General features: G+C 50.0%; 1 protein-coding gene across 2 annotated transcripts in view; it reads right to left on the bottom strand.

Annotated features, from left to right (window-relative positions):
* The window catches only part of SMIM35 (small integral membrane protein 35), a 102,781-nt gene that overhangs the window by 26,090 nt on the left and 64,301 nt on the right, over nt 1-12,390 (bottom strand). For both annotated transcript variants that reach the window (XM_082411208.1, XM_082411207.1), the window contains one exon: nt 11,627-11,761. In XM_082411208.1, coding sequence (XP_082267334.1) covers nt 11,662-11,761 — 100 coding nt within the window. In that variant the 3' untranslated portion in view covers nt 11,627-11,661. The remainder of the gene's footprint in view (nt 1-11,626; nt 11,762-12,390) is intronic.

The following is a 12,390-nucleotide window of genomic DNA, read 5'->3' as shown; positions in this document are numbered from 1 at the left end:
TGACAACTTGAAAGGAGACCCGATGGCCCCTCCCTTCCAGGCAGACAGCAGACCAGGCATTCCTGGAGCCCCGCCAGCTGCTCCCCCCAACCTGGAAGTGTGTCCCAGCAGTACTTCTCATAAGTGCGGAAGCCATCTGCATTCAATTCTAAAAGCAGCCTCCCGTTTCCACGAAAAGCCACGTGTGGGTTTGAGGCTCTCCCGGAGCTCAGCCCAGCCGGTGGAGCAGACCCAGGGCTTGGGGCCTGAGTTTTGGGTACACTTTGCTCTTTGTCGCAGCCTGGATCCTCCAGGAGGTGGTCGGGGACACCACATCTCTGTTCCCCTGTGTCATCTCTGACGATGCCTCTCCCCTTTTACTCTGAGAAAATAACCAGTTCTGGGGAAGCACTGATCCTATCCTCTTCAGAGAACTTGACTAATCTCATACCGTTTGGGACCTGCTCAGACTTTTGCCCCGAAGGCCTCCTTGTCAAATTGGTGTATGGGGTTGGTCACTTCCTCCTGGAAATGAGTGTTGGAGATGGCGTCTGCCCAAGGGGAAAGGCCTCTGGGTCAGGTTGGATGAAGCCTGGCTGAGACGTGAATAGGAAGTTTCAGAGAGTAAGAGGAATCCTTCTCAAGGAACTGAGGCCAGTTTGGACGGAAGAGAGGAAGCATGGAGTAGTTCGAAGGAGAGAGTGGAGTCCGGGCATGTGAGCTCTTGCAGCAGGCTTCCCTTATGTGGAAGGAGTGGGAGTTTGTGCCAGGTCTCCTCCTCTTTTAAGCTGCTTTCTGACCACCCAGCACGGCCAGGGCCATGGGAGAAACTGAGAGAGTTCTTCCAAACAGCAGTGAGACACTGCCAGGCTTCTCGGGAATTTGGAATGAAGTCCCCAAGAGATGGCCCTGTTTGTTCCTACACTGAGAAACCTCCTTCGAGGGCTTTTCCAAGCTGAGGGATGGGTGATTCTGCATTTCTATGAGCTAATGGAACTTCCTCTTAGTAAGGAGATGGGAAGTGGGCCAACATTGACTGAAGAGGAAATTCTACTGAACTCTGTTTTCCCGAGTTTGTAAATAGCTGTAGTCAAAGGGTCTGCCTCATCTTTCCCCAAAGATCTCCATCCCTCCCCACCCCACTCCCAATGCACACACGGTCACAGGACACACACCACCCCTGAGATGGTCCCACCCACTGCACTGAATGGAGCCCACAGGGCAGTGCGGGTGGAGGGTCGCAGAGCCCCGCCCACGAACGGCAAAGAAGGGGGTCTTGCTGTGCCCACCTGGGACAGCACACTGGTAACCGCGTGAGGTAGTTCTAGCAGTTAAGGCTGATTTTATCAAACCCCAGTCTAGAGGACGCTATGTACTAGAAAGCATGACTCATCTATTTCCTGTAGGGCTCATGGGTTTGGGGGTTTCTTTTAAAGCAAATCCACAATTAAAAAATTTTTATTAATCATTTAGGATCACTTTTATTGATGAGCCACCACACCTCACTATCAGCTTGATCTTAACTTCATTTTCACTCCCGTAAACATTCAAAAAGGGTGCTGGGACCCAGTAAACACTGACAAACAAGGGTTGGGTGAGGTGAAATTTGTGTTTTAGAAAGATAACCCTGGTCAGTACACAACAGGGTCAATACACCCTGGCATGAGTCAGAAGGAACCAGGCAGAATGCAGGGTGAACTGGTTGGAGGCACTCCTTGTCAGCATTTCACTTCTTCAAGAAACACATTATTAAGCATGTACTATGTGCCCAACATGGCACTCACTGGGTCCAGAGTGATGAACAAAAGATGTACAGCTTCATGGAGGGCACCTCTGCTTATGAAGATAATCACCCAGCTACTCAACAGACTAACAAACATATTACTATAATCAGTGATAAGTGCCATCAAGGAAACTAATATCCACACACAAGATGGAGGCAAGCTGCAGAGAAACTGAACAGAAGGTTGTATTAGTCAGCTCAGGCTGCTATAACAAAATACCGTGCTTCAACAACACCACAGTTATATCTCACTGTTCTGGAGACCAGGATGTCCAAGACCAAAGTGTTGGTAGATTCATTTCTTGGTGAGGGCTCTCTTCCTGACTTGCAGATGAGGCTAAAGATTCATGATGGCCCCTTCTCCTTCTCCTTCCATAGTGGGATGGGATGGGGGTAGGGGTGGTAGAGAGCTCTGGTTTCTCTTCCTCTTCTTGTAAGGATACTTTTTCCACTGTGAGGGCTCTTCTCTCACAACCTCATCTAACCCTAATCACAAAGGCCCCACCTCCTAATACCAGCACATCAGGGGTTAGGGCTTCAACATTTGAATGGGGGGACCACAAACATTCAGTCCACGACAGAGGCTTCAACAAGAATCCAATTAAATGAGCAGGGACAGTGGGAAGAGAGAGGAAGTGACAGATTCAAAAGACAATTTGAAGGGAGAATTGGCAAGACTTGGTGACAGCCTGGAGTGAGAGAAACAGGAATCAGAAGTACTAATCATACTTCAATGTGGATGATGAGAAAAGTGAAATATGGCCATGGAAGGGAGACATGGGCATGGGGGAAAAGGGAGACGGTGAGTTCTGGAGTTGATATGACAGGTCAGCCAAGGAGAAGATCCTCCAGCAGTTGGCAAGGCAGGCCTGGCATTGGGTGAGGGCTCAGAGCTGAGGATTCGGATATGAAAGCCTTTGTGCTATGACCCACTTCGGTCAAGTTCACATCCAAAGGTATGGAGAAGACCACCAAGCTCCTCTGCAGCCAATATACAGTTAAAATACTCACCTCATGATCGCCCACCTAGACGAAAAGCAGGCTGCCATTCCTCTGCTCTTAGCCATGCCTATGCTGGGCACCTGTCTTGCAGACCCCACTGTCATTGGTGCCATGTTGTTCCTTGGACAATCACAGCCCACCACAAGGGTGCAGCTGAGGGGTTTTAGTAAATCAGCTGATCTGTAGGGCTGGTTAGCTCTGGAGGAGGCACAGGGAGTGGTGCTGTTGAAGATTGGTACATGACCAGCAAAGGTCTGGGTGTGGGTGGCACACCTGTATACCTCTACCTGCACAAGGAAGGAGGGGCTGGTGGAGGTTAAGGCCTCATGATGGCCCTGGAGAGAACAGACACATTCTTCAGGATCCTGCTAACTTGTCATGCAAATCCTAGGCGCCCCCTACCTATCCCCCAGGGCACTCAAATCACCTGCGGGTGCTTGTCTTCCTAAACTTTTCCTCAAGGCCCAGAATTCCTAAGGCTAGTTCCCAGGGACCTGCTTAATAAACAAGTTCCAGGTGATCAAGTTGCAGGTGACTCCCATATACATTAAAGTCTGAGAGTCACTGCTTTCGAGAATAACTGGATGATTTGCTGCTTCTTCTATTAAACTCAACCCTTCTCTCCTCACTGCTCCTAGATGGTATCATCCAGTCCATACCTTTAAATGCCATCTGGATGCTGGTGACTTCCAAATGCCCAAGCAGGACTTCTCCCTAACTCTGCTGCCTCCTGAGCAGCTCCATTTAGATGTCTAGCACGCATCTCAAAAATATGTCTACAGCAGAACTCTTGACTCCCTCACACACTCATTCCTCCCCCAGTCTTCCCCTCCTGAGTAAATGGCACCATCATTTACCCAGTTGTTCATAACAAAAAACCAGGAGTCATCCCTTCACAACACACATCTGATCCATCAGGTAGGTCCTATCAGCTCCACCTTCCAAATAGATGGTGAACCCAACCACTTGTCACCACTCCCACACGATCATCCTGGTCAAATCCATTATCATGTCTCACCTGGACCACTGTTCATCCCCTTCCTGCCCCTCTATTTCCACTCCTGCTCCGTTAGTCTAATCCAGCATGATTTGTACAGTATACTTACTCTAGTGCAGTAGCCAACGTGATCTTTATAACATATGACTCAGGTCATGTTATTCCCCTGCTGGAAGCCCTCTCCTTTGCTCTTGGTCCAAAAGGGTGGTAAAATCCAGATGAGTTGGTATCTGCCCACCCTCTCGACACACCTGCTGCAGCCTCCCCCTGCCCACTGCTTCAAGCTAATTTCCATCTCAGGTCATTTGCCCTTGTTCCTCCCAGGTCTTATCCTGCATTCCCTCCTCATTTAATTCAAGTGTCTCCTCACATGGAGACTCTTTGAAGAAGTCTCTCCTCACCACCCTCCCCAAGTGTCCGCCCCATCTCTACTTCATCCCTCTATCCCCAGCTTATTTCCTTCAGAGCACTTATCATTATCTGAAGTGACATGATCGATTTATGTGTTTATTTGCTCATAGTCTGTCTCTCCCAATAAAATATAAGATCTGTAAAGACAGGGACTTTATCTCTTTTGTTCACTCCTACATTCCCAAACTTCAGTTTGTATTTGTTGAAGGAATGAATGAGCAAGTAAATAAATGAATACAGACAGACTTACAATATAAGGCTGTAAGTGCTGCCTTAGCCTAGATTGCCCCATCCAGAAGCAGAGCCTGAGTCAAGGACTTGTGGGCAGGTGGTTTATTTAGAAGGCAATCAGAGGGAACAAGAGTGAGGGAACAGGAGAAGGAAAAGCCAAAACAAGAATATGTTATCAGGCTGGTCATGCTGGGAGAAACTGGACCCTGATCCCACTGGAATGTTTCTTGGAGCATATAGAGGCCTCTTCCGACTGTCCCCTGAGCATTAACAGTAGAAGTCCTAATCCATCAGCTCCTGAACTTCACTGGCTGAGGCTTCCCCCCAGAGATGTTGACTCATCTGTACTCTCGGGCTGCTGGTGAACAGGGCTGCATGGGCTCCCCCAGAACAGAAGGAGCCAGGGCAGAAAGCAAGTGATGTGCAGTGGGCACTGCAGAAGAGACTGATTAGCACAAAGTCGGTCAGAGCCCACTCAGAACTGGCCAGAATCAGGGGTGGAGCCAAGAGGATGTAAGAGATCATAAGAAGCATCAGCTGAACGTGCTGTGATGGAGATGTGCACAGCGGTCCATAGGAGGGGCATTTGGTCCAGCTAGAGTGTTCAATGCATGTTTGTTGGACTGAATTGAAAGGAGTAAAATACACGATTTATTAGATTATGCTAAGTGAGGTTGGGAGACTTCCAAAACTTGAGATAAGATCTGAGCCCACAGTTCAAACCTGGGGCAAAGAAACCACACATCTAGTAGAACAAGCACTGTGTGGCATGATACAATGGAGTGAAGAAAGCAAAACACTCACATGGAGGAAGTGCCCATCAGTCCACCCAGGCTGAAAGGACCAATCCATGGACAAGCTTCCAAGGCAAGGTGGCTGGTCTGGAGCTGCCCCCAAGGGCAAAAGGGAAGAGGCAACAGACCCAAGGAGTGGAAAGAATGCTCAGGAGTGGAGTGGAACTCAGGAGACCTGAGTTCTATCGTCACCCAGCTCAATCTTGTCATGTCAACTCTGGGCCTCAGTCTTCTCATCTGCCAAATGGAGAGAGTAATCTTCAATCTGACTCCTCTCAGGAATGCATTGGGCATACTGCTGTCATTGAACATACAACATTCAGTGCTCATTTCACTGTGAGCTCTTGGAGAGCAGGGACTCCTCTTGATTTCTCTCTGTATCCTTCACACCCAACCAATGGCTAATATATAGCATAGGTGCTCAGTACATTTTTGATGAATAAATGAATGCCTGAAGGAGTGGGTTTCCTCACAGAGAAAAGCATGTGAAAGATGTTGAAGTAGTATAATCTCCAAATATGAGATGGCAATGTGGTAATGGTAGCCTGAGGCTGAATGTGTACTTGGGAGACATTAGACTGAGCCGAAATGAAAGCAGTCAGGATATAAATTTGATTTTATTTTCAGGCTTGTCATCTTCTCGGCCTCACCATATTATACCATGCTTATTCCCTTCTCTGCTGTTTTCACCCTATAGCTCTTAGGTGTTGGAGGGACTCAGGGCTACAGACTAAACAGGAAGCCTAGAGCAAGGGGATGTGGTCAGGAGGCAAGGCAAGGGACCGTGAAAACATTGAACATGCAGCCATTCACCCCTTCAGCAAACATTCATTGAGCACCTGTCGTGGGTGGGCCCTCTGGGAATACAGCTGGCGACAAGACACGATCCCTCTCTTCCTTGGCTCACCTCTGCAGTGGACACACACACACACACACACACACACACACACACACACACACACACTCAGAGGTGTCTCTGCCTACCTCCTCCCCTGCCTCCCTCCCCCAGCACTGGGGAACTGAAGTCACCCACACTCTGAAATAGCCTTGCAGCTGGAAGGGACCTCAGAATCCTCAAGTCCAATGGCAGCCTTATACAAACAAGGCACCTGGGACCCACCAGCTACTGGGGCTAGACCTGAAGATGACGCTTCTTACCTTTTCCACCCCTCTGCCTCTCTATGGCTCCCTGCTTGTGTATGAGAAACCTCACCCTAGGCTTTGGGGAGGGGGAGACTACCCCCATGGCTCTGCAGGAAAAATCCAAGAGACAGGGAGTCTACCAGGATCTCTGGCACTGCCCCACCTGTTGTTTTGTTGGCCTGTTGCTGCTCTGGGCAGACAGAACATTTTCACTTCTGGTCCCCAAGTGTGAGAATTCACCAGGCCACTGGCTTCCTGTTTTGTACCAGATCTGCTTAAATATCACTGTTTCTAGATGGTTTTTGATCACTAAGCACTTTAAAAAATACAGTAATGGTAGACCCATCTACTCCCACTTTGAGGTTCTCAGAACCCTGGGCCAGAGAGAGGGACACCATAGACACTGGGCCCTCCATGGTCAGTGGCATGGAGCAAGGTCATTACAGCTGAAAAGGAAGCTACAGGAGAGCAGAGCTCCCTCCTCACCTGTCCAGCTTCTTCATGGGTTTGGCCATTATCCCTCAAATAGAAAAAGTCACTGTGAGCACTTTCTCCAGATCTGTATCAGTTGATGATCAAAGGATTGAACATGATTGAGGACGGGAAGAGAAAATCGAAAGTTTTGGTTTTCCGAGCACCCGGGATTGGACCAAGGATGAAGCAACACCCAAGATTCCCTGAAGAGACTGAAGAATCTTTCAACATAATTTCCTGAGGAGTTCCTGGCTATGGCCAGAGCCGTGCAAGGTACCATAAAGAACTCAGAAAAGGTATAAGATCTGAATTTTGCCTGCAAAAAGTACGCATCAAATAGGAGAGAGTGAGGTTAATCTCAAGAGAGATTGGATTCCTGCACAGTGCCTAGCACATTTCCTGGCCTATTAGAGAAGCTGCATGAATGAATGAATACAAGGGAATGATCAATAATTAAGTTATGGTAGCCAGAGAGTATTTGTAATTAAAACTCAGAAGACAAGATCCATAGATGTTGAAGAAGTTTCTCTGGAGAAGTGAAAATTGAGATGACCTAAAGAATGGGCAGAATTTGATGATTTGGAGGTGAAAGGGGATATAAAAAATAAAAGAAAGAATGAGGAATGGGTCAGTGAGAAGCTCAGGGCTGAGGACAAGGCCTGGAGAGGCCCGGCTTCTGAGAAGCCCTTCTCACCACACCAGGGGACCTGGAAAAGAGATTAGAGACCAGAGTGAGGGGGCCAGGGAGCTCAGGGAGCTGCTAGCTTGGGCAGAAGCTAAAAGTGAGGAAGAGTTATAAAGAAAACACATTCTTGCCTGGCCTTAAGCAAATCATTTCACCAGACTCTGAGCCTCTGTTCCATCACCTGTGAGGCTGAGAGGATGAAATGAGACAGTGCATTTGAAGTCCCTGCTTTGCACTGATCTTTGTTCAGCAAATGTTAGTGTTTTACCTTCCTTCTCAAGAAGGGCTCGCTTGGGAATGGTCCAGTCTCGGGAGCTGGTCAGACTTAGCCAAGGTCAAAGAAAGACTGAGTAATATTTAGGATCCTAAACCATCAGGGTCTAAGGGAACTTCAGCCATCACCTTTCAGCTGCCACCTCCTGCGTTAGAGAGTTATAACTACACTTTGTATTATACTTGCCTCTTTTGTGTATTGAATGCCTACTAAGTGACAGGTCCTATGCTAAACACAGAGAGTACAGAGATTAGAAGGTGAGACTCTTTTTCTCCTTCAAGTAAAAGAGAGGAACCTTGGAGAAGTAGTCCAGTCCTTGATTGCCAGATGCTGAAATTGAAGCCCAGGGCGGTGAAGTGACAGCCCATGGCCACACAGCATGGCAGGACAGGTCAAGACCAGACCCTGTTCTACAGTGTTCAACCCTCCTCCCACCAGCCCTCAGATCAGGCTGCATCTGTGAGGCCTCAGATTCTACTCAGGCTCCAATGCAGTCAGTGGCTGGCTGTGCAGCCTTAGGCAAAGCATACACCTCTCTGAGCCTCAGCCTCTCCATATGTAAAACGGGACCAGTAATCTCCACGTCACAAGGTTCAAGACACAGTAACATGCATGGAAATGCATTGCACTCTGCAGACTGCGTACTGTATCAGTAGTTTCTGCTCTTCCTCATGTCACCTTGGCATCTTTCTCTAGGACAGGCAGCCTTCTGTGACCAGAGAAACTGGGTGTTTCTCTCCACTCAGCAGGCATTTATTAAGCACCGCCTATGGACTCCACTTTTAGCAGTTACTAAAAACCTGTGGGACGTAACCCTGCCTGGTCGGGTGGCATCAAGTCTAGAGTCCTGAGGGAAGCCACAGGCAAGATGAGACTTAAGCCAACCATGGAGACTAGATGTGGCTGGGGGTGGGAGTGGAGAGGAGAAGGCATTCTAGGCAAAGGCAGCTCTGGCAAAGACACCAAAGAGGAACACGGTGGCAGTGAACATGGGAAGGGCCAGCCCACGGAACTGCTGACGCTCGTGACTGCTTCCTGGCTCCTGGGGCCGGTGAGATGAAGAATAGGTAAGGGGAGGGGGAGGGCCTGGGGGGGTCGGTGCTGGCACGGCCACGGGTCTGGGTGCCCAGCCAATGCCCAGACCAACCAGACTTGAAGCCAGATTTCTCGGCATCTTCTCCCTTATCGTTTCTGAATCAGCTGGAATCTGCCCCCAACGGAAACATGTAGAATCCAGGGTAAAGAAAGCCCTGCCAGCCAGTCAGCCTACGGAAGTCAGGAAAACGAGGGGGAGGCAGAGGGGACAGGGAACGCGTCAGAGGACCCAAAAAGAGGAAGTGGCCCAGTCTCAGTTCTGCTCCCAACTGAGGAGCAGAATGGAGGAAATACCCTCCATTCTCCCAGCCCTCGGCAGCTGTCCCTGTCTCCTAACCTGAAGCCACCAAACCGGGGGCCAAGACCACCTGGGCTCTGGGCCCCATCCTTTCAGTTTTTCCCAAGGCCGCTGAGTCCTGAGCACTTTCAGGGGCCTAGGACAGTCCTGCCGGGACTGCAGACCCAGGATCCACACTGAGCAGGGCATAGCTGAGAGTGTATTGAGGCTGGACACCCCCTGGGTTAGGAAATGGGGCTCAGCCCTCAGAACTGAAATGCAAGGAAGAAGGACACCAAAGTCAGCCCTTCCCCCGCAACAGGCCTTCAAGGAAGGGAGGGATCCAAAGTCACTGGGGGTCTCCTCCCCAGCCCCACCTACTCAGGAATAGAGGAGTTAGTTAGGGCCCAGCTGAAGGCCTCCAAATCCAGAGATTTGGTTTATTAAGTTGGAGGCTGGCTACATTGAGAGAATGGCCCCCAGACCCTGGAGGGAAGTAAGGGGATAGCAGCTATAAGTCCCCTCTCCTTCCTTCCTTCCTTCCTTCCTTCCTTCCTTCCTTCCTTCCTTCCTTCCTTCCTTCCTCCCTTCCTCGGCAATCTGCTAGAACCCAAAGTGAGAAAGAAACCAGGCCTCAGGAAAGAGAGGATAGGAGAACAAATAACGTGACTTCTCTCCTCCTCGCCTATCACGGTCCTGGGCTTCTGCATCTTGTCCGCCTTGTTGCTGGGACCTGGGCAGGGAGACCAGTGGCTGGTAGTTCTAACTGCAGTTTCAGCAGTGGCAGGGCCCCCTCAGGCCCTGCTCCATCCACAGCTGCCCCAGGAACTCAATCTCTCTGGACTGAACAACTCTGCATTAAGTACCTACTAAGCTGACATCCCAGTTCAGGCCCCAGCTGGGGTCCAGTAGGGCACAGACCGGAGGAAGGAGTGAGGACTTATGAACAAACTGTTCTCCTGTCACAAGCTATACTTGGTTCTTGATTTCCCGTGTGCATTATCTGTTTTTTTCAGGCTAATCTTGGTTCCTCTTCCCCACTCTCACCATTTCTGGTCCATTTTCCACATCACAAGGCAGGCCTTGCATGGGAAATGGAGAACATGGGGGACTGAGCTTGCCACGCCATGCCCACCCCATCACAGGAACCTAAAAACAAGAATGCGTTTCAAGACCGTTCTCAGCACTGCCCTCAAAATTGTTTGGGAGGCACCAAGGCTGGTCAGCAGCAGGGAAGACAGCCCCCGGTGGTGGACATGTGTGTGGGAGGGCATGAGGGGTTGGGGGACTTGCTGAAAGTGCCAGAACCAAATGCGAGTCAAGGCCTAAGCTCAGCCTTCAGCTCTTAGGGGAACTTGGCTTCTGGTAGGAAGGTTGAAAGTGCAATCACCCTCCCTCCCACATGACTTTGCCTATGGAGGATGTGACAGGTTTTCTGGCCCTTGTGTCAGTCCTGCAGGGAAGTGACTGGGGATGCCCCAGGTAACAGGCCCCACCCACACCGGCCAGCTGGGCACCTGGAACTCCGCCCACAGGCTCAGAGGCCTCCCGGGAACCAGCCCTTTCTCGCTGGGACACGGCCATCTCTGTTTCTGTGAGAAAGCCATTGTGACTCCACATACTCTGTCCCCAGAGGCCTGACTCTCCTGGGGGACTCTCATGCCACAGGCTGGTGGTGTCCCCAGAGAAGACTCCTCAATGTTCACAAGAGGGGGCCAGGCCAGGCCGTGAAGACCCAGGAGTGAAGGCAGGGGAGGCCGGGAGGGGCAGGTGCTGAGCCAGAAGCCTACTCCTGCAGAAAAAAAAAAAAAGGGAAAGTGACAAAGAGATGAGTCTTGGGAAAGATTCCTCTAAACCATCACATCAGGGCAGAGGGAGGAACACACGGAAGAGGTGAGTGTGGAGTCCTGTGGGGAAGAGATGAGAGAGCAACTGAGGGTCTGTGAGGGACTGCTGGAGGGAGGAAATGTTTAGATGGGAGAAAGCAACTGTGCTGTGAAGAGGGATGGGCTTGAAGGCGGGAGAGGAAAGGTGTGACCAAAGGGTCAGCCAGCCAGGAAACAGGGATGGCTCCTGGGCTTAGAAAGTTCGGAAAGTTCAGAAGCTCTGCAGCAGTGCTTCTTGGAGAGGGTGGCCATCTGGAATCTTCATCTCAGAGCAAAGGGTTGAGATACAAAGCTCTATTCTAGAAATTTCCATCTGATCAGAAATAAAACTTCCCCAGCAAAGAAAGGCAGGACATGGATCAAGTGGAAAAGGAGCGGCCCAGGGCTAGCAGGAGGTGGGGAGTGGGAGACAGCATGACCCCAGGCCTTCACTCCTGAGATCATCCCCTGCAGCACTCACCTTCCAGAAGGTGGGGGATGAACCAAATCATCTCCGGGTTCCAAGCAGTCCTTGGTGCTAGGCTTGGGGTGCCTGGACCATCTGAGGACCACACTGGGACATCAGACTCACCCAGCTCAGCAACATTCCACTCACCTCTCTGGGGCTCCAGAAAGCTGACGCTCCCCTCATCAGACCAGTCTGTTGGAGAACTTCATGTAGCCGCCATCTGGACTGCTGATGTGGCCACTGATGGTGAAGGGTGGACCCATCTCCAGATCCTTCATGTTCCTGAGAAAGAAGAGCCAATCAAGTTACTGGGGCTGAGAACCAGGCCTCTCCCTGGGACCAGAGCATGGGAAGAACTTCTGGCAGTGACTCACTGACTCACTGACTTATCTTCCAGAATCAGCGTTACCCCATCTCTCAGGCCAGATGAGAAGCTGCCATGTGACAAAGAGCAGATGAGATGACTTATCACAAGAGGAGTTTCCAAATCTCACACCCTGAATGCCTGATTGTCTTCATTTGACGGCACGTTATGCCTGAGATTAAATTATTTGTAATCAGGCAGGTGTTCACCACAGACAGTGAAATGCTTGAAGACAGAAGCTATGCCCAGTTATCTTTGTACCCTTAGAAACTAACACCACAATACCTGCTACAATAGATCTTTACCGAATACATGATGAGTGAATGAATAAATGAATGAATGGATGGATGGATGGATGTTGCCTGCCCAGGGGTGAATGGTCAGAGGAGCACTGTCATTTGGATCTTACATGGTCCTGTCCATGTTCAAGTTTTCGTTCATGGAACTTTCTAAATGGACCCTGGCTCCTTCCTTTTCTCTTGTTTGTTTAGGGACATGGGGAGGAGACAGGGAAGGCAAGCAGTAAATTTGAGCTCCATCTTTGATT

Source organism: Balaenoptera physalus (assembly GCF_965194825.1).
Source record: "Balaenoptera physalus genome assembly, chromosome: 10".
Lineage (NCBI taxonomy): Eukaryota > Metazoa > Chordata > Mammalia > Artiodactyla > Balaenopteridae > Balaenoptera > Balaenoptera physalus.
Note: the sequence above shows the minus strand (reverse complement) of the source record. Positions and strands in the feature narration are given on the sequence as shown.